Source organism: Ambystoma mexicanum, chromosome 3p, assembly GCF_040938575.1.
Source record: "Ambystoma mexicanum isolate Mex_15411 chromosome 3p, UKY_AmexF1_1, whole genome shotgun sequence".
Taxonomy (NCBI): Eukaryota; Metazoa; Chordata; class Amphibia; order Caudata; family Ambystomatidae; genus Ambystoma; species Ambystoma mexicanum.
The window spans coordinates 708,655,151-708,677,980 of record NC_090925.1 but is presented as its reverse complement, the minus strand read 5'-3'; the positions used below and the strand labels follow the sequence as shown (position 1 = coordinate 708,677,980).

The 22,830-nt window shown below is 46.5% G+C and overlaps 1 protein-coding gene across 2 annotated transcripts in view; it reads right to left on the bottom strand.

The window, feature by feature from the left end:
* The window catches only part of B4GALT7 (beta-1,4-galactosyltransferase 7), a 253,740-nt gene extending 240,313 nt beyond the window's left edge, over positions 1-13,427 (bottom strand). For both annotated transcript variants that reach the window (XM_069651543.1, XM_069651544.1), the window contains exon 1: positions 13,289-13,427. In XM_069651543.1, coding sequence (XP_069507644.1) covers positions 13,289-13,374 — 86 coding nt within the window. In that variant the 5' untranslated portion in view covers positions 13,375-13,427. The remainder of the gene's footprint in view (positions 1-13,288) is intronic.
* Between the last annotated feature and the right edge of the window lie 9,403 nt (positions 13,428-22,830).

Here is a 22,830-nt window from a genome sequence, read left to right as displayed (position 1 = left end):
AGCAATAAAGGGGAGGATGGACAAATACCCAAGAGGGCGTGAACAGGGGGTTCCTTGAGTTCTACCAACAACTGTATAGAAACGTTGAAGGGGTGAAGGGAGCGAGATGATGGAAACATTAGAAGATATTGGCCTACCTAAACTAAGTACTGAAGAAAGGGAGACCCTAGAGGCCCCAATCACAGTAGAGGAACTAGATGCAGTAATCAAGCTACTGCCTACTAGTAAGGCCCCGGGAACGGACGGACTCACCAGTGAGTTCTACAAAACATAAGATGGAGGTGCTCCCCCCGCTACTGGCAATGTTGAATGAAGCGTTAGAAGTAGGGATGCTGCCGGAATCCCTGAGAGAGGCAACCATTATCCCGCTCCTCAAACCTAACAAGCCTAGTACGGACTGTGGCTCGTATAGACTGCTATCTATGCTGAACCAGGACAGCAAGATACTCACGGCTGTGCTGGCAAATAGACTGAGACAGGTCATTAACAAACGTATACAACCTAAACAGACCGGATATGTTCCACACAGAAGCATATCCGGCAATCTCAGAAGGCTCCACCGGGTCATAGAGCAGACGGAAGGGACTCGCAAGAAGTTGCAATTGTCTCATTAGATGTGGTGAAGGACTTTGATTCTGTCAAATGGCCTTGGCTGAGGGCAGCCCTAAAAGAATATGGAATAGGGCCCGGGTACCTGAAGTGGGTGAAACTACTGTATAGTGCGCCACTAGCCAGAGTCAAGACGGAAGCAATCATTTCAGAGAGGTGGCAACGCAGTAGAGGCACCAGGCAGGGTTGCCCTTGGTCCCTGATGCTGTTTATCCTCGCACTAGAACCCCAAGCGATATATCTGAGGCAACAATATGAGGAGGTGGAATCTACACAAAAGGAGGGCCACACCTAATATCAATGTATGCTGACGATATGCAGTTATACTTGAGGTATCCAGAGGAAAACCTGCAATATATTTTAGAAATAATGGAGCGATTTGCATTGCTCTCTGTTATTACGGTTAACCCCAAGAAGTCGTGTATATTCTCCTTGGGGAGATCTAAAGGGATTCCGTGAGAAAAGTACCAGTATTACAAATACCCTGGGAGACTACAACCTTTAGATACCTGGGGATTGATATCTATCACACGGTAGAGGCTGAATATAAACATAACACAGAGAAAGCACTGGCAAACACTGAGACCAGCATGAGATTCTGGGCTAAGCTCCCTCTTGCCATGGTAGGGAGGGTGGCACTGTTAAAGATGGTAGTATTGCCGAGGTTGTTACATTTATTAAGGGATGTACCATACAGGATACCCAAAACTTAGCATATATAGAGGGTTCATATGGCACAATACTAGGAATAGAATAGCCCTGTGGAAACTGCAGAACTTGTATGAAAAAGGGGGCATAAAATTGCCCAACTTTGAGGTCTATTATTTGGCCAGCCTACAATATGTGGTTAACGGAAGACGCAACACCGGAGTCCAGATTGTTGAGATCTGAATGTGTTCCGTTCTTGGCTGCCAAAACCAAAGCTAAAAGGGCGCACAATGATGTTAGAACTAGGATGGAAGATGTGGCGTAAGGCTTGCCAGGCCATGGAGAACTCGACCCCGTGTTCTCCGCAAGTGCCACTAGTGGCATTGACCGGTGTGGACGAGCAACTGAGGAAGACGATTCGTACGCCCTGGGAACTGATGGGCATTGCAACGCTAGGATATGTATAGCATGATGGGTAGATAATGGAATTTAATGTACTGGTAGAAGAAACGGGTCTACACTCAGGGCAGTATATTACCTACACTAGATTGGTACGGCGGGTTAAAGAGACATGGTCCGAAATAGTGCTGGAAGACTAACCCAACACGGCCATAGAAACAATTATGACTTCTCAGGGGGGGGGGGGGCATGAGGTCTCTCGGATCTATGAACTGCTGATGTCCAGGGTGGGAAAGGAAGTGACCCAGCTGAGACGGGATTGGGAAGTAGAAGCCGGGAAAACCCATAAATGATGGGTTGTGGGGAAGGGTCCAGAGATACCATAAAAAAGTATCTTGGAACACCAGGCTACAACAGATCCAGCTATATGTTACCCACAGAGCGTACATGACCCTCCAAATGATTGCACGATTCAAGAGCGCAGAAATACAAACATGTCCCAAATGGGGGGTTGGGGGGGGGGGGGGAGGAGTTAATGCAGGGATGATACATATGTTCTGGGCATGCCCGGAAATTGGGAAATTCTGGAGAGAAGTAGCCCACTACCTAACCGAGAAGGAGGATCACACTAGATGTGGAATCCGTGTGGGCATGCATTGTAGGGTTTTTTTCTAGACCGCGCAAACTGAAACACGCAAGTAAACTCAAGGACTTGGCCTACATACTTGCCAAGCGCAGAATTGCCATGGGCTGGAAAGCAGACAACAGGCCAAAAGTAGAGGTCTGTTGGCACGATCTCCTGAAATGGGCAGGAGCGGAAACGGCGGTATGGAACGAAGCAGCCAATGGAGGGGCGTGGGGGGGGGGGGATGAGGAGGCGGGAACTGATGGCCTGGAGACACTTAGTGGCCACACTGTCTGGGTCCACCCAGGCCTGCCTAAGTGAACATGATTCCTCCGGGAGTATAGAGGGGGCGGTATCCCAAGAGGCAACAACAGCAGAGGTCAAAGTGGAGTAGGCTCGAGTTAAGGGGAGGGGGAATGGGGAGACAGGGGACGTTTTAAGTTATTGTATACGATGCTTGAATGTATATGACATGCACTGTTGGGTTCGTTTTTGTTGATTGGTTGTTGTAAAAACGAATAAAAATTGTTTAAAATAATAATAATAAATAAAAAATAAATAAATAAACCTTACCCACTACAAAGCATCCCTGTTGAAGACTACACAAACCTTGTGTAAACCCCAATCCCTATGCAATTGTGCATCCACACTATCCAACTACTACCTCACACTCACAAGACAACCATCTTCAAACCTACCCCTCCATTTAAGCTAGCCTGCCAGCCAAATGAGACCAATATCACCACACTAAGAAATCCACACCAACCTAGTAAGTAGAAGATGGAATGCATTAGACCTACCTACACGATACCCTAGCAGTATTCCTGGAGATGTACTGACCTAACAATTAACCCAGCACACACAACAAAATCATCTGAGACATAGGTATGGTGAGTCACTTCCGTCAATCCAGACATCCTGCTAAAGGTCTATGGTATGGGCATAGGTCACAACTAGAGAGATCCACAGGTACCAGTGTGCATCAGGCACAGACTGGAATGTAGAGGCTGGCCTGAGGAAGAACAAAGATAGAACTGTAGAGACTACCTAACACAATACATGGACAGAGCGATGAGAGACAGCCTTGTCTTGCCGAAACTAGATCAATATAAGGAAAAACACTGCCTAAATCTCAAAAGACACACAAAATGAGCGCGCGTTTCTCCATGATAACAATGCCAATAACCAGCCCTACAAAAACTTCACCCGTCTTCACACACCTCTCAAAGCCTAACCAAACCATACCTCTTAAACGGCAGCAATCTGCGCACCACACAGAGCCTTACACAACAGACTCTGACCGGATACCACACCAAAAAACAGTGTTAACCGAACTGAAGCTGCCAACAGCACATCACAGCTCCCTTGCTCCTTCACCAAATGTTGTCCTACTAACGCACCGCAACGTACCCCCCCCTTCTTTCAGATCCGCCAGAGCACCAGGGGACCACTACGGTGGTGATACACAGTATGAATATCCTTTAACATTAACATATGCAACGTATTATTGAGTTAACTATGATCAGAGCAGATGTTAGTGTGGCAACTAATTTATTGTTACTTTGTTCTGTTTTGTGTTTTATTTTCTCTCCCCTTTTTTTTCATACAAATCTGGTTGTTATGGCGCTATGAATTTACGTGTAGTTTTTACCCAATGTATGGGTCAAATGTATGTGTTGGACTATGGATTGGAATATTGTTTTACAAACCTTTGCACTGTGGTTACGACAATGCAACAACGCATATCTGTAGGTTATCGGTATGTGTAATTTTGTCATTTAATGTTTGCCTCTTTTGTGCAACAGGGGGGGTATTGATTTTTGTTCATTCATAATTATTTGTTCATGGATTGTATTGTTGTACTGTGGATTTATAAAATCGAGTATAGTCCATGAATAAAACAGTGAGATCGAAACACGCGTCTGGCTTTGCTACTATGAATTACATTTTACTAAGACACATGTACAGTGCAGTGCGATTGTAGTTCTCTTGTTTTTAAATTAATGGCCATCTCCATGAAGCAGACTTTAGGGGAGAACTTGAAACCACACAAATCATAAAATAAACCAAAACTGGCAAATACATAAATCCTTTATGTTAAATGGAGTTTTCACTCATACCAAACAGTGATAAGATCACTCGCTTATTGCTTGATTCAGGCAACAAAACTGCTGTTATGCACAATGTCAAGAAAACGTGAACTTTGTGTGTGTTACACATGTAGAGATCATTTAAATGAATTGCGCAGTTTGATGACTGTTTATCTTGAGTAGGCATGTTTATCCTGAAAGAAGGCACAGATGTGAGAGGCCTTGCCAAACAAAGGCCTCACTCATGTGACCATTGCCCAAGTTAGCATTTGTTTGGGGCTTTTCTCCCGGCCACTAGTTATTCAAAATGAGCCACTGCACAGGACACTGATGGTTATGAGGCGCACGTCGCCAGCATCCTTCCATCAAAGACTGTGGTAGAAGACTGTGAGGGCAACCAATGATTTGCTTTGGAGGTGGAAAGGCAGGTTTGGGGTCGGAGGAAAATGATCGACCACGATTGTAAGGTGAGGGTCAGCCCTGGTCTAAAAGGATGACTTTAGAGACCATCCTGGGGTCATCTGATGATCATCAAACTACACTAGAAGTCATTCCACATTAGACGTCATCACACGGTTAAAGTCATCAGCAAATATCTCACAATGATGGGTGATGATTTGGGGCTGAGCTTAGGATGATTTAATGAATACGCTTACATCATCCCCATTTTAGAAAACTCTTTGTTCCTGATGCTTCAAGGATGACCTGCTGATCACTTCAAGAGATCAAACGTTTGTCCCTGATGATTTGGGGATGATTATGGGATGACCTGCTGATTACATCAAGAGCATTGCCATGAAACATGATTGTTCTTGATGATTTGGGGATGGATTTACTGATTACTTCAGAACATCAATGTGTGTAGGATGATATTCGGACCAATAGTTTGTCATTCTGCTTTTGCTTAGTTGCACTTATGCTGAATGATCCCCCACTGTGGCAAGGGTAAAGCTTGAGACTGTGTTGGGCCAAAGTGGAAGCCAGAGGCCTAAACGTAGCATGCACCCATGAGAATCCTTTGCCATCCCAGTCAACAGCAGACACCCATCACTCTCACAATCCCCAATGTGGCATGGGTAAAGCCTGAAACTATGTAGGGCCAAAGTGGAAGAAAGAGGCCTAAGCATAGCATGCACCCCCTGGGTGAGAATCCTTTGCCATCCCAGTCAAAAGCAGGAACCCAGCACCCTCACAATCAATACATTTCCATGCTGACTTGTTAGGTAAGAATTGGTGTAGTCCCACTGTGTGAGACTACACAACACTTACCTGCTATGTTTTAGGTAAGCCCACCTTTTTATAGGTCTAAACTACACAGGTTGGCAGTGTGACTGAGCAGCCAGGCCTATCTCAAGAGGGATAACTGTGAGCTGTAGAGCTGTACAAATGAAATCTGTAAATACAAGTAGCCAAGTAACACTTAAACTCAAGGTTTCAGTTATAAATAGTTATTTAATTAACATACATTTGTCAATAAGTGTTCTTTAGAAAGGCAATTCATGTAACAATGTAAATATACTTTAAAATGACTTTTCAGAATCAGAGCAAGTTAGTGGATAATCTTTGGATATGCGTCTTACACAATTGCTGCACCCTGGAGTGACTTCAATCACAAGGACAGTAATGGCATTTATATATCACACTAGCTATACTTTGCAGATTCTGAGGTTGCAGAAAGGAAAGGTTTAAGGAAGGAAAAATGTTAACAGGTTCTCAGTATATGTGAGGACAACTAAATCTTCCAATGAAATCTAGACAAGCCTTTCACAGCAGTAACAGTCTAGAAAAAGACAGGTTACCACCTCTGAGGGACACACCATATCAAAGTCAGTAGGCTAGAAGAGTCTGCAGGGAGCCAGGACAGGGAAAGTCAATTTGAAACAGTGTATGGAGCCGAGGCACGTCTTAGAATCAAATTTCTTGCAAAAAGTTAGAGAGTTTGTTAGAAAATCATTTGTAGGGTCACAAGCTGTGAAAACAGAGTTGGAATCAATTCCAAAAGTAAGCCACTGCAATTCCCAACTGAGAAAAGCAAGGCTACAAGACAGTGAGGTAAGTAGCCTAAGTCTGGTTTGCAGAAGAGTGGTCCAGCTGGCTTCCGTCCTGCTACAGCATTGCAGACCCTGTGTTCCTGAGCCTACATCATGGGGACAAGAGGGAGGACATATGTAGGGCTCCTGCGGAGGTCATTGGCAGCTATGGGCTCTTTTCGGTTCAGCAGCACTTTGCGGTTTCAGCGCTTAGTAAACAAACTGTTGCAGATCTCTGGTACCAGTTGGGCTTCCTTCACTCCTTGGGTCTGGTGAGGGGAATCTAGCTCTGGTCTTCCTGCTTCTGGAGGGTCCTTAGGAGACTCCTGAAGCTTCTAGGCAGATTTCAGAGGTTTCACCCGACACCTGGCACTTGGATCTTGCAGCAATGAAGAAGTACAGCCAGACAGTGAAGATGGTCCAGTGGAGTTAGTCTCGGGGTTAGTTGGTCCCAGTAACCCAAGGGGAGATGTTGTCCATTCCGGAGCTTCTCTGTCTGAAAAGGGAGTTTCAGCACAGCAGCAGGGCTTCACCAGGCAATTCAAATGTCCAGGAGGATGCAGCAAGCTTCGTTCACGGTTTCTTCGTCTGATGTTTTTCCCAGTGGTCGACTCTGCCTCTAGTCCCAAAACCTTCGCCTTTTAAGATAGTTTCTCCCATTCCTGCACAGCCTAGGCTGTCAAAAACACATCAGGGTGGCTGTCCTGAAAGGACGGCCAGTCAGCCATTCAGGACTGCGGCATTCAGGCATTCCTAGAAACAAGGACAGGGGAGTTTCGGGACACTCCCTCACATCCTGTCCTTCCAGACACACTGGAGCCAGAGGCGGGCTTCAGGGCTGAAGTGCGCCAAAGGCAAGACAAACAAAGGGCTCCAATCTGTTCACCGCACAGAGTAAAACCCAAGAAAGACCTCACAAACAGAAAATGACAAAAAAGGGGCCGTTTTGATAAAATGGTCACCGCTGGGTGCTATACTGCAGCTGAGGGTTCAGCCTGCTCTAGAAAAGCACAATGGTAGGAAAAATTAAACCACTGCCACTAGCCATTTAAAAGTAGGGAGGGCAACATACACATGCGTTACATGAGAATGTAGGATAAGGGGGTCCTAGGTAACCCCCCAGCACTCCACATAAAATGGCGTGTGCTTGACCCACAAAGAGAAAGGTAAGTAAAGTCAATTTCACTTTACTATTCTTGGGAACAGTAGTTCACACAAGAAAAGGTATTTTAAACCCTATGAGAAATCTAAAGGATTTCTCAGTGACACTGCACTGAAGGTTCTGTGCGTCACCATACACAAAGTAGATGCATATGGAGTTTGTCAGACTCGCAAAACAGTGAAAACACAATCCAAAAGGTCGTGGGAAAAGGGTCTCCATCACTCCAGGGTTAAAATGAAAAAGTCCTACAGTCTAGCAAAAGAGCTGGGGGTGACTAAGGTTGAAGGGAATTAGCACAGAAATGAGAATTCTCCCTAACATGACTGCACCAACATATGCCAGTATTCACATGCACTCCTTCACACAGTATTCATGTTTGCTTTGCACAAAATCCAATAATCAACAACCATAACGAAAAGTACTTCCAGGATAAAAAATGATCCAAAAAAGAAAGAAGCATAAACAAACGGAACCACAAAGTCCCATCAACCGAGGTCTCAACTACCCACAACAACAAACCACAAACAGCAAAGACTGAACCCAAACGACCATGAAAAACACCAATCGAAAGAGGACACCCACTAAGGAACACAACCCACGCAGCATGCTTTGCCACAAGAAAGACAAACAAGCCAGAAAAGACAACAGAAATAATAAGAAATCCCAAACTACACGGGAGGGCATGGACCAGCATGATACTACAACCCCAAAAAAACTCAAACATCTGAAATGGCCCAAGGAGACATACAAATAACAGAGCAAAGACAGACTACAATGCTTGCTACCTGTCCACATACGACAACATGGTAAACAGAAACAGCACAGCAACAACGAACCGACAGCCAACAAGCTTCACGAATACAGACCCACCCAGGACACCAAACGGATGACAACTAATAAACCATCCGAACCTGGTCTCCACCATGGACAATACCCCAACCAGAACAAGGAACAAATTGGAAACCATCACACTACACCCCATATATCACCAATAATGGAACAACAGAGGGGTAGCTACCCTAGTTACCACCCGGAAACGAACCAACCACGCCATAAACCTTATCGGTCTGCTCGACAAGGAGACTGACCAACAAAGAACCACCCCATCCAAAAGACTTAACCAAGAAAAACCCACCTGGAACGGAAACGCAACTAACACACAATATTAACAACAACACAAAAGGGAAATTCAGCAAACTACATTGCAGCCTCCGCAACATTAGATCCATGGCAAAACACTCAACATAAATCAATGACCTCCTAAGCGAAGGAGGCACAGACGTGTTCTTCCTTACAGAAACTTGGCTATCAGACAACTATAAAGCCATTGCGAACGAAGCAGTGCCTGACAATTATAAATTAATACACGCCAACAGAGGAGGCGCAATCATAAAAAACACGTCCGAGCATCTCGAATCACCACAACCAACACAAGATTATGAATCCCTCCCTATCAAGATAGAACTCAACAACCATGTTCCTACTGTTCTACAGACCATCTTCTTACAACCCCAACTTTGCAACAAAACTAGCGGACAAGGCCGCCATGCTATCAACCCACCACGACAACCTAGGTGAAAGAGATCCCACTGATACAAACATAGATACAACAGAAGACACACAACAATTGGATCACCAAGGCCACGGACCAATTAGCACCAGCTAAAACATTCAAAGCAACACCAAAAAAACTGGCTGCAAAATGGTTCACAGAAGAACTGAAACAACCGCAAAATGGAGAGAACAATACACCAGACAAGACTAAATAAAATACCAAAGACAACTAAAACTGTACAAAGCAACAGTCCTCAAAGCAACAATAAACAAACTACTACGCCACAAGAATCGGCCAACAATTCACAGAAAGAACTCCATCACCCCTACACAAACACTTTGTGACAGTCCCTTACACCAGAGCAGGGTCTGTGTAGTAGCTGCACAGCATTTACTGCCTCTACAGGCATTAGCCTGCGCAGGTATTATTATATATAGTCACTTACACCACGAGCAGGGCCTGTGTAGTAGCTGCCCAGCAGTTACTGCGTCTGTGAGCATTAGCCTGTTCAGGTTTTATTAAATATGTAGTCACTTACACCAGAGCACGGTCTGTATAATAGCTGCACAGCAGTTAGTGTATCTGCAAGCATTAGCCGGCGCAGGTATTATATATTTATAGTAACTTACACCAAGACCACAGTCTGTGTAGTAGCTGCACAGCAGTTACTGCGTCTGCGAGCACTGCAGAGCCTGAACCGTACCGTACCGTAAATGAGCTTCGGAGCAGCTACTGTGTCTATAATAACAACAGGCTGCCCGTGTAATTGCAAAACCAGATGTTTCGAAAATCACGTACTTAACAATATTTTATTTCAATTTTCAACAAGTGATAAGCATACTTGCCAACCCTACAGATTCAGGCAGTAGGCTACTACTTTTTAAGCAGTCCCAGGGCCGTCATGAGGGGGGTGCAGGAGGGGCAAACTGCCCCAGGCCTCGCACTTGGGAGGGGCCACGCAGCTCCCTCCCGAGTAGAAGGCAGCACAGTCCTCCCATATTCTTTATTCAGATGGGAGACTGTGCTGTCTCCTGTCAGACCCTGCAATGATTTTGATGTTTGTTGCGTAGCCTTTTGGGCCCGCAATAAACAGCAAAATAATAATAGGAGACAGCAGGGCTCATAAGTAAGTGAGCTCTGCCGACTCCCATTATTGCACAGACAGCGTAGACAGGCTGAATGACAAGAGAGGACTCCTCTCCTGTCAGTCAGCGTGTTCATGTTGCAGAAACACGTAACGTGGACACACTGACTGACAGGAAAGGTCCTCCACTCTGTCAGGCAGCATTTCAATGTCTCCGAGTGAAGGGTCCCGTGGGTGTTCAGGCACCTTTAAAGGGTATGGTAAGTTTTTATTTTCAATACAATGTGTATATATATATATATATATATATTTTATGTGTATTTACATTAAATTTGTATGCATACGAGTATGAATGTGCACATGTATGATGCTGATTATCTTTGTGTCAGTGCTGCGTTTGGTTTTATTTATGCGTGCTTGCAAGGAGTTGTGTGACTGGTGAATGAATGCATGAGTGAAAGTGTTAGATGTGAGTGTGTGTGCAAACCCTCACCACTAAATTTAGTGACCCGCAGCGTGACTGATGGATGAATGCAAGGGGTGAAAGTGATGTATGTAAGTGTGTGTGCTAGTCCCCACCCCTAAATTTAGCAGCCCTGCGGGCCACTGCATGTCTGCATGGGGGCATTGAATTATTTTTAGTTTGGGATATTAGGTGGCACTGCCACCAATAAGCCAAAACGCTTGCTTTGGAGAACAGACAGTGGTAGAAATGTACTTTGTTTTACTGTGGCAGCACAGGGGAAGGGGGCAGGACCAGCAAGGAGAGGATTGGGAGCAGGCCCGGCTGAAGATGCATTGGGGACCATTTCAACATGATGGTTCGGGGGCCCCTTACTTAGAGCAAAAACAATCTGAGGCACCGCTGTGGTGCATACATTACAATTGCGCCAAAGATAAAGTAGTCACTGATTATCACAAGAAGGCCATCCAGCAAGGAGCTCAAACACTAAAAGCACACTCAAGAGCCTTAAACCCTTCTTTGCCAACAAGTGGCTGATGTGTAGTCCCCAATGAGGTGATAACACTTCTGTAAATTGCATAGGACTTGACAGCTGAAAGGGTTCCAGGAAATGCAGCACATTTTAAGCCCCAGAACGAAAACAGAAAAGGAATATATTGCTGTGTTACAAAGACTACTGACTGCCAATATGGGGTAGTTGCTGGGGCCCCCATGAGGCTCCTTTCCTTTGAAATGATTGAAAGGCCTCGATGCCATCCCCGATTGGGAGGGTGTAGGGCAGGTATTTTTAGTCACCCCCATAAACATTTGCCTTTTAGCACATCATCATATTTATCATGAACACCTGGAAAATAGCCCCATTTCTTATAATGTTGTCAGCAAAGTACAAAATCTGCACCCCTTAAAATGCACATCAGTATTTCCAGTACAGTGCAACATTGACAAGGGATTTCACAGGGGTCCTGCTCAGACCTTCAAGTGGTCTTGTGGCACAAAGTCTCACTTCTGACCCTAGAGACCACGGTTCATATCCTTGCCTGACATAGTTTAAAAAATGAATGTACCACAGCATTCTAAATAAATGTATAGTGCACGGAGATTTACCAGGATTGTAGAGCCAGCCATCTTGGAGATCTGGGGAGATATTTTCTGCCAGATCCTAGATCCGGGAAGTTCACGCCCAATGACAGCATGGGGTACAAATAGGGAGAAAAGGCATATGAGGTGGGACACAAAACTTGTAGGTGTGGTTTGGTTGCTTGCCCACCCATTGACTGGCCATGGCCATGCAAATCCCTATGGAAATTCCAACCCAGTTCCTGACCTCCCCTCTCAAAATACCTCCTCATGGGAACTCTTGGAACTGGCTTTAATCAAGCCTTACCATCAAACTTTGCACTCCCAAGTGCCTGCATGTTTTTTTCTCAAAGGAGGGGTCTGAGACGTAATGACTTATTTGGAGTTGTAAACACGCCACTGGTGTAATGAAATGTGTTCACCGGGTCTGCCTCAGCCACTCGATTCAAAAGCACTGTGTGTGTCCTTCACTGAAGTCCTGTTAAAAACATGCATTGGCAAAGCCAGCAGTTTTGGCTTGTGCATACATATTAGGCATTTTCCAGGCACTATTAGAGGCACAGGTGCTGAAACCATTTTGCTCCTGCGACCATCAATAGCGAGTTAATACCAATACAACAGTCCCTTGCCCATGCCTACACGAAAGGACATACTGTTAGCATCTTTGGGTTCCTCCACACATAAACTCAAGGTGAGATTTCTTCCGTTTGCTGGCCCAGTGCAAAACATCATAAGGGGGCCTCACCACACCTTGTGACAGCTCTGAGCAGTCCTACCACCTACAGATATGGGCGACAGATCCTACTGCGGCAGGTAATTTATGTGACTCTAAGGCAGTTTGCACTACAAAGCATGTGACACATTAGTCGGTCTGTACAGTGAGTGGGCTGCTAGGTGATTACTTTGAGCTCAGACCAATCAACTGACCTGACAGCTACGTGACTCTGTCCTGCGCTCTTGCCGGGACAACCCTTAGGTGAACCACCAGTGAAGGCAAGTGGCAGAGTGTAACACCATCACACAGCATCTGCTTATCAGACTGAGGCGGGTATCGGTCTCCATGTCATTCAGTGTTCAGCCTACACAACAGGAATAAATATGTACTGCCCAGGCAGCTGCTAGAGAGCAGCGTCAAACGTTGCCTACCAGCTCTGTGTGATTACCTTCTGTGTAAGGGAATTGCCATTACCTTACCATTCAGAATTAAACATTTTTAACATTTACACATCTTTTCATGCTGTGCTGTTTGATGGGTTGTGTGTTTTAGAATGCTTCAATGGTGCCAAAAATGTAAGTTTTGTATTTTCCTGTGATGTCATGCGAATTATTTTTTTTTGAAAATCCTACATCTTTTTAGTCAAATATAATGTTGGCAAGTATGGAGAAGTACAATACAAGGAATTACAGCTTGAAAGTCCATTCCTAGAGGTTGCAAAAGGGCTCCTCTTAACAACATAACAACAAAGTGGTGAGAACGTCTAAGTTGAAGGATGCTAAAAGAAATGCATATAAAATTCACTACAAGAGCTGGATCACATTCACTCACCTGATGCTGCCTGGAAAGCGGACATAATCGTTTCGTAAAGGGTAGCGTCTAGTTCCCATTAGTAGCAAGGTCCGCCTCCACTTCATCACGTGGGCTGCTTTGCATCACGTGGGCTTCAACGTCCACTTCATCACTTGGGCTGCTCTGCATCACGTGGGTGTCAACGTTCGCCTTATCACGTGGGCTGCTCGGCATCACGTGGGTTTTAACGTTCACTTCGTCATCATTTTTGCACAAGCGGGAAATGGGTGGGCAAGGCGTCGCGGGAGCGACTCCTCCTTTACAAAGCACATTTGTATAGTTGTTTGGTTTCTGGTAAATCTTAGTTATCTCATGTTGATTATTACTTTAATGCAGAGCGTCAATATTGGGAAGGGGGTATTTCTGTGTATTTTGGTGGTTTGTAATGTGCATCGGTTGAGAGTTACTTAAAGTGCATGTGGATTCAGTTAGTTTTGGGGTTTTCTCATGCAGATGTGCGATTTTCCTGTGGGAGATGTGTTTTATGGAGTGAGGCTGGGCACAGCGCGTTCCTCTCTTACCAATGGGACTTCCACTGTACCAGTGGACAGCATACATGCCAACCCTCCCGATTTAGGCGGGAGATTCCCGATTTTTCTGTGAAAAAGAATGTTATTTTTCACCTTCTCCCGCCTAAAATTAATCTTTGCCCAATGCATTCCTATGGGAAAATCTTGGTCTCCCGGTTTTTATGACGTAATCTACCGCATAGGTGGGTTGAAATGTTGGCATGTATGGTGGACAGTATAGCGAACAGTTATCCTCCCTGTTGGAGGGGGGGAAGGAAGGGGTTCGAGGGTTTGGTATGTGCAGCAGATGGGGATATGTATGTGCAGCAGATGGGGATATGTGTCTTCTGCAGACAGACGCATTTGGGTAAGAATTTCCAGCATAACAGTTCAGTTATTTAATTCTCCTGCATGGGGGGCGATTTGGCATTCCCTGGGGAGGGGATTGTTCATTTGCCCCTTTGCAATATGTGACAGAGAAGGCCAAACGGAGGCCTTGTATCGCTTTCATTATTGTGATGTCACGGGAGACGGGGTCACGTTCTGGGGGTGGGAGCCGGAAATAAAGGAATCACCGGAACTGACGGTTTCGCGCCAGTCCGGGGTTACACACTAGACAATGTGGTTGTGTATTCTGTTTGCTCTGCACTGCGATCATCAGGCCTGGGAGGCCTACAAGATATTGGGAGTCTCCCCACATCACACTGGTGACAAGGACGGCGCTTTCCCCACACGCAAGAGTCATCCTTAACATTCACCAACCCGACAAACAGCTGCTCAACGACTCCCAACGTACCGGAGACCGGTTCTACATTAGTGCGTGCCGGTAAGGGTGGCATGCACAAAACTTTGCAGCAAGTGAGAGACTCGTTCTTCAACATCCTGCCTATACAAATGTTCCGTTCTCACACGGGAACACGCAAGCCTCTCTTTTAGACCCCCCAACATTCTACAGCACAAACACCGGCCTGTTTTCATCGCACACGCCTGAACGTTCCATTCTCGCGTAGAAGCGTGTAATCCTCGGATTTAAGCCCCCAACGTTCCATTGAGCAATTCAACAGCCTGCTTTCATCGCACACGCTGGCAGGTTCCGCTTCCAAGCAGCAACGTTCTACATGCTCTTAAACAATCCCATCATCTCGCTCACACCCGCGAGCAGCGGAATCAGTCACCCGACACCTGGGGCACAACACTACGTCCGCCCTATGCACCAAGCACAAGGAGGAAATCGGATACAGCGAGAATCCAGCCGCATCCACTGGGGATTACACCAGGTAAGAGGAGCCCGCATCCTACACCCCCACGTGCAGTTAAAGGAGCACACAAACATCTCTCACCGCCCGTTAAGAGGGCCATACAGCCGGAAGGCAGGAACTATCATTTCCCGCGCACAGCCATACACAAACCAAATAACACCTCTACACAGCCATGTCCAGCACGAATCAGAGCCCATCGAGGGCAGGTACAAGCCCCTCAGAGAGGAGGAGCATCAACCCATACCGCCCTGACCCGGCACTTACCACCCTCATGGCGCCATTTGACCCATTTGCCATGGGTGTGGCCATCCGCTGGGGCCTCTGACTACAACAATTCGAGTTGTACCTCGAAGTCAGGGAGATCATCAGAGACAGAAGAAAACGCACCTTCCTTTTGCTTAACATCTGAGCGGCGACACTACGTCTTTTCAACACTCTACCCAACAAGGGTGGCACAGAGGACTACGACACAGCCAAGGCTGCGCTGACAAACAAGTTTAAACCCAACCTCAATCCTGACTATGAGCGGTTCCATTTTTGCATGGCCAGACAACGCAAGAGTGAAACAGTGTACAATTTCCATGCACGTCTATGGGAGATGGCAGTAGGGTGCGAATTCCTAACGAAGAATTCGCTATCCGGCTCAAAATCATAAATGGATTCTCGTCGGAAAAGCTGAGGAGAGCCATCCTGTCAGAAAAGAACATAGCACTATCCCGAATCCTTGAGATGGGCGTCTTTGTGAACACACAGACAACTAGGTAGCAGTAATCGAGGCCGCGATTCAACGCTTGCCGCTGGATGATCCAAAGAAAAGCGAGGAAGTTGCTGCCATCAAGAGACGCCAGAGCAACTGAGAACAAGGAGTCAGAGGCTCAAACCCCTCTCGAGTCCACCTACCTCAAGGACAAGAGAACGCCTGCGAATGGTGTGGTGGCCCAGGAGAAACATGCCCTTCGTGGGGTTCGACCTGCCAAAAATGCAACCGTCTCAACCACTACACAGCAGTCTGCCTACATCCGCCAGATGGAGGAGACAGAGAACAGGCGCCGCAACGACCACATGAACGCCGAAGAAAGTTTGCCCCTCGGGAAACCACCCGCCAGCCAAGCAGGAAAGGAAGAGCAAGAGCTGTGGACCACGCGCAAAGATCATCAGACACTAGTGAAAGCAGAGAAAGCAATGACAGCACCTCACCCAACAAACAAGGCAAGGAAAGACGAAAGAAATCAAACAAGAGAGTACACCGCGTACACCTCATCTCGACGGTAGAACCTCAGAGGTCCAAAAAACAGAAGAGACCCTCCTGCACAGTCATCTCTGACGGAAAACCAATAAAAGTTGTCATCGACACGGGAGCAACCGTCAACGTGATGCCAGCAATCGCTTTCGACAAGCTCAACCCAAAGCCGGTTCTCCGGGATAGGAAGGTACGACTCTTCGCCTATGCTTGCAAAAAACTGCTACCGGTGCAAGGATTATTTAGATCTAACCTGTCGCACAACAACACTGCCTGCCGGACAAGGATTTACGTAGTCGATATTGGCTGTGAGACTCCCCTAAGCTGCAGAACAACAGAAAAACGGCAGCTGATCCACTTTGGCTTCAGCATCCAACACGTAGAGGTCAACAACCTAGTCGAGAAACACTGCCAAGTGTTCCAGGGCCTCGGCTGCCTGAAAGGCAGGTCCATCAAATTACATATTGACCCCACCATTGAACCCAAGGCAGTACGGCATCGCCAGGTACCCTTCCACATGAGGGAGGCCGTGGAAAAGGAACTCGAGAAACTAGAAAAGCAGGCATCATAGAGAAACCCTCAGGGCCAACCCCGTGGGTGTCTCCCATGGTAGTAGTGCAGAAGCCCAAACAACCAAATGCAGTGCGAATCTGCATTTACATGAGGCTCCCAAATGCAGCCATCGGGAGGGAGCGACATATCACGTCAACTATTGATGAACTCATTGTCGACATGACAGTCGCAACAATATTCAGTAACCTAGACCTCAGGTCGGGATACCACCAACTCAAGCTGGCAAAAGAGTTGAGGTATGTCACCACCTTCTCCTCCCACCTCAGCCTGAGGAGATACAAACGCCTGAACTTCAGGATATCATCAGTCGCTGAAGTATTTCAGCATGAAAACCGAAAGGTTCTGAACGGCCTAGAAGGGACGGCAAACATCAGTGACGATATCATTGTATATGGAAAAAACAACAAAGAACACCACGAATGCCTGGCGGCAGTATTACAGTGGCTCGAAGACGCAGGACTAACATTGAACGCAGAGAAATGGGAGTTCGGCAAAGAAGAACTCTGCTTCTTTGGCTACATTTTCAAATCCAACAGAGTTTCACCGGATCCAGTGAAGTTGAATGACATCGAAAGCACCAAAGTCCCACAATCTGCCACCGAGGTAAGGAGTTTTATGGGCATGGCAACGTACTGCGCGAGGTTCATACCGGACCTTGCTACCCTACCGTGCCCCCTCTGCGAACTCACAAAGAAAGACCAGAAGTGGGAATGGTCACCCCTCCACCAGCAGGCGTTCCAACAGATCGAAGACTCGCTGTCCGCATCCACGACAATGGCATTCTTTGATATCGAAAGGAACACAGAGCTCCTTGTCGACGCAAGCTCGGTGGGCCTAGGAGCCGTGCTTACTCAAATAGACAAAGAAGGCAATGTGACGCCCATTGTGTTTGACAGCTGCGCATTGACCAAGACTGAACAAAATTATGCGCATATTGAAAAGGAGGCCCTAGCAATCCTCTGGGGGTGCAGACATTTCAAAGTATATCTCCTGTGCAAGTAAGGTAGGGTATTTTCTGACCATAAACCCCTCATCCCCATCTTCAAGGGCTAAGCACCACACCCCCTGGCCCACATTGAAAAGGGGATGCTGCAACTTCAGCCCTACAATATCGAAGTTGAATATCGGGCCAGAGCAGATAACCCAGTGGACTATCTTTCCCGCGGCCCGCTACAGACCAAAAAAGGCAACATGCCGCAGAGACAGACGAGCACGTATGCCACGTGGTTGCATACGCCCGACCGCGGGCCCTCACTCTCCAAGAAGTGGTTGAAGCGACCAAGGCAGACACCATTTTATCCCACCCCACGCAAGCCATCCAGTCACGGAACTGGAAGAACTTTCTAGCCATGACAGCCTGGTGCACAAAATCGGCCCAGGAGAAACTGCAAGCCATCTTTGGGATCCGCCACAAACTTACCGTAGCGCCCGAAGCGGTTTTACGCTAGGGACACCGAATTATGTTACCAACAGCGCTAGAAGAGAGAGCGCTCAAGCTAGCCCACAGTGGGCACCAAGGAATTGTAAAGACAACCTCATACTTGAAGTCCCCACATGCAACAGCGAGTTATAGACCTCATAGAATCCTGCGCGGCCTGCCAATCCACCAGGAGAGTTGAAAACCCAGAGCTCATCATCAGTGCCCCAAGGAGCAACAAAAGGTGGGAGTCTGTCAGTATAGACTTGGAAGTACTGTTTACTGCGGAGAAGGTATACTCGACCTTTGTTCATAGTCTTTTTGGACTGGGATTCGAGCTGAGAACAGAGTCGGCGTCTCTTCGTGAGGAGTGTATTTGCTGTAACACCACACTGACACTGGCCCCTTTATGATTGGCCTGCCGGATGTAATAGATCCCGCCCACTAACTTGCAACGTGACACAATAAATACCCAGCAGTCAGCGCATTTTGCGTGCGCACTGCAAAGTACTTGGAAGTACTGTTTACTGCGGAGAAGGTATACTCGACCTTCGTTCATCGTCTTTTTTGGACTCGGATTCAAGCTGAGAACGGAGTCGGCATCTCTTCAGGAGTAGTGTATTTGCTGTAACACCACGCCAGCCCCTTTAAAGGTAATTAGCCCAGCATTTACATAGTCTCATCTAAAAAACGTGAAGGAGATTGGGGGAGGCTCTGCCCCTAAACCCTGGGTGTGGAAACAAGCTGGGGTTTGTTGTCTGCCTAATGACGCTTGATGTTAGAGAAGGATTATGATGGATGGTTTTTAAGTCCCTCTTTTATTTTTATTATGTGCCCCTTCTAGTAGGCATGCTGGGTGGAATAGATCCCGCCCACTAACTTGCAACGTGACACAATAAATACCCAGCAGCCAGCACACCTTGCGCGCGCACTGCAAAGTACTTGGAAGTACTGTTTACTGTTCACGGTGCGCAGCGCGAGGCGTGCGACTGCAAGTCAATAGTCCACAACAGTGGTGGGGGTGAAATCTCCATCCCTGAGAGGCAAAGGTAAAGATAAGTGTGAGTGCTACAATTGGGTCTAAACTTATAGAGTTAAACCGGGAGTCCATACTATTTGGTGTAAGGTGGTGTAGAGCACCTAATAAATAATTGGATTCTAACGGATTAAAGTCTGAAACTAAATGGAACTACGATCCATTAATGGTAAAGCCAAATTAGATGTGGCCCAGATTGAGAAAATGAAGAGGCCCAATAGAACGTGCAAACACAAGGTAATATGGAAAACAATGATTGCAGATCTGAACTGGTAGAAGATCTATGAGACTGCCTTGCATAGGGACTAAGCTGCTCTCCTGCATGTTGCAGGATTCAAAAGACGACATTATTGCGAATGAAGTAAAGACAGCTAGCCCTTTATGCACCATTAACGATTGCAGGGAGATTGCAATTTGGGGTAGAAAAGATGCTGTTAATTCAGTAATAAACGGGCTACCCCCTAATGGTAAGAGAAAGGACACGGGTTGTAATTTAACAGATGTGATCAATATGCCCAGTTGGAGTGAGTTGAAACTGAGTGAGCCCCATATGGGGAGAGAGAAACAAGATAATGAGAGTTGTGCTATGCTAGTCTGTTTTCTCTGAGTACCCACTCAGTGACAATGTTAAAAATGCGAAACTAGAGAGGGTTGTCATTGATCCGGTATTGAGTCGAATAGTATACACTGAGGACCTAGGGTGAAGACAGATCAATTAGATGAACACGAGTAACATCACAGTCAATAGCACCCAATCACGTATGAACGAGAGCTTTGCCCCACTAAAAAATGAGGAACTATGGGAAGCCTTACAAAGAGTGCTCACTGAGTTGGTAGAGAGATGTGAAACCATAGAACGGAAGCTGGATGTCCACTCCGTTCTGTTGCACAAGAGTATTAATAAAGGGCGAAAAACCTGTATAGAAATAGGAAACAACACAGAGGTAGCTTACCCGGAGGCTCACTTAATAGATCCCGTGCCTGGGCTAACATGCCCGGCTATGGGGAATCTGCAAAGTGACATCTCAGCAGGGTATACAATAGCCAGTGAAGCTGAGGCAGAGGGATGTTGGGGGAGGCAGAGAAAGGGTAAAAAGATTAGGAAACATCAGAAAAAGAAATTGATACAAGCAGCAATGTATAGACAAGAGGGAAGTAGAAGGAATGGCTGTATAGTAAGAGAACTTGCAAATTCCAACATTGTGGCAGAACCAGCCCCACCCCCTAACAACAGTTGCTATACTGGGGCGGAATAGGCCTAACCCCATCCACCTCACAAAGGAACCAAACTTCCAAGGTACACACACACACACAGTAGCCATTCATGCTCCAGCTGAGAATTCGACGCCTAAAAGATCCAATATGAAAATGGCGAAACTGCATAAACCGGTCCTGGTTACAAAACCACGCCACAAGCCCTCCCCCCCACATTAGATGATTGGGTAGTACCAATTAAGAACAAAAAGGAGAAGAATAAAAAAAAAATAGATGAGATTACTACTAAAGTATTGAAAGCGATTAAAATCTTATTTCACGAAAAGGTCTCAGGAGTATACAAGGAGTAGATCACTGAGTTTTCCAGAAGTGCCCGTAATTGCTAACAAAACTGAGACACTAGTAAACAATTCTGTGCATTTTCAAGACAAAGAAGGGGCCGATGATAATGAACCTACCTATATGAAAGACCCAAAGAATTTTGTGAGGGCATTACAGTTTCAAGAAATTAAAAGGTCTAACTCGATAGAAATTCTGAATAGACACCGCATTGTTGAGCTATGCGCCAACCTGGTTCCCTTGCGGATGGTGAGATCGAGTGATTTTAAGATTGTAGATCAATTAGTGACCCCAAGGCTTGTGACGACTAATGTGTGGTGTGCAGATAATGCAATATTGGAGTTCATATTAAGTCATCATGAACTATTAAGTTAAGGTATACATGTACTGAAACATCTATGCATATGGTGAAGAATCAGAGGCTAGCAATTGATGTGAAACGTAAAAATAAAAATAGCAGAGCAAAAAATTCATGGATGCCTAGTGGAAATGAATATAAAGCATGGATTAATGGAAGTTCGGGGCCAAAGGACACATTAAATGCTAATGAAATACATAGATGTTTAAGAAATCCCAAACTTGATCAGATAGCTGAAACTAGAAGTGAAGGCAAGACTGAAGGCTACTGGCAGTGGATACCGATGTAATTTAAATCCCAATTTGATCAACGGCCCTGATGAATTAGACATGATGATATCCTGGAACACCCGTGGCAACTTGCATTATGAAAGTGATATGATATGATATGGCATTTGTAACGCGCCTATACACAAGTGTTTCAAGGCGCGACGAGGCAGGGAGGGGGAACAAGGGGAAGAAAGACAACGATCCTACTAGGCCAGGTGTCATTTAGATCGTGCAAGTGGAGGGGTACGGGGGAGGGAAAAGTGGAAGGGGAGGGGGGGGAAGTGCAGTACAGGGTAAGTAGAATAAAAAATAAATAATAGGGCCAGCTGGTGGCAAGTGCAAGGTAAGTGCAGACAAGTGCCTGGGAGGAGGGGCTGTAGGGATACAGAGCCAGTCCCGCAGCGCAGGGGTTGCCAGGGAGGCAGTGCAAGTGGAGAGTGGCTGGGCCAAGGACCGAGGTCAGAGAGAGTGGCCCAGTTGCAGATTCAGTGCAGTTTCAGTGAAAAATTTAGCAGGGGAGAGGGAGAGAGAAAGCAGAAGCAAAGAGGAAGGTTTTGAGGTGCTTCCGGAACTGGAGATGGTTCTCCTCAAGTTTCAGGGAGGCAGGAAGGCTGTTCCAGAGGGAGACCCTTGCTGCGGAGAGAGATCTACCCCCAGCTCGTTGCTTCGAGAAGCGGCTGACCCTGAGGGAGTTGGAGACGGATGAGCGAAGGGCTCGGGAAGGAAGATATTTAGGAAGAGAGAGTTGAAGGTATTTAGGCCCCAGGCCCCAGAAGGCCTTGTGGACAATGCAGAGGGTTTTGAACTTAATCCTCGCAGCCACTGGGAGCCAGTGTAGAGATTTCAGTCCTGGAGAGATATGGTCCCTGGGCTTGAGTCCAAGGACAAGTCTCGCAGTCCTGTTCTGGATGAGTTGCAGAGGGCGGAGAATGGAGGCAGGCAGATTAAGATAGAGGCTGTTACAGTAGTCCAGCTTCGAGAGGACCAGGGCTCGGGAGACAGTGAGCTTCTGGGGGAAGGAGACGAAGGGAAGAATACCTCTGAGGAGGTGCAGCTGGTAGTGTAACTTCTTAGAGACGTCAGATATATGAGGAGAGAAGAAGAGTGTGGAGTCGAAGATGACCCTGAGGTTTTTTGCCTTGCAGGTAGGAGCAGGAAGAGGGCCAAGAGAGGCTGGCCAGAGAGCTGCAGGGAAGGAGGGAGTGGGTGTGCCGATGAGTAGAATCTCAGTCTTACTGGCATTAAGGCAGAGGTCATTGGCGGCACACCATTCCTGGATAGCAGACAGACAGTCAGAGATGAGGGA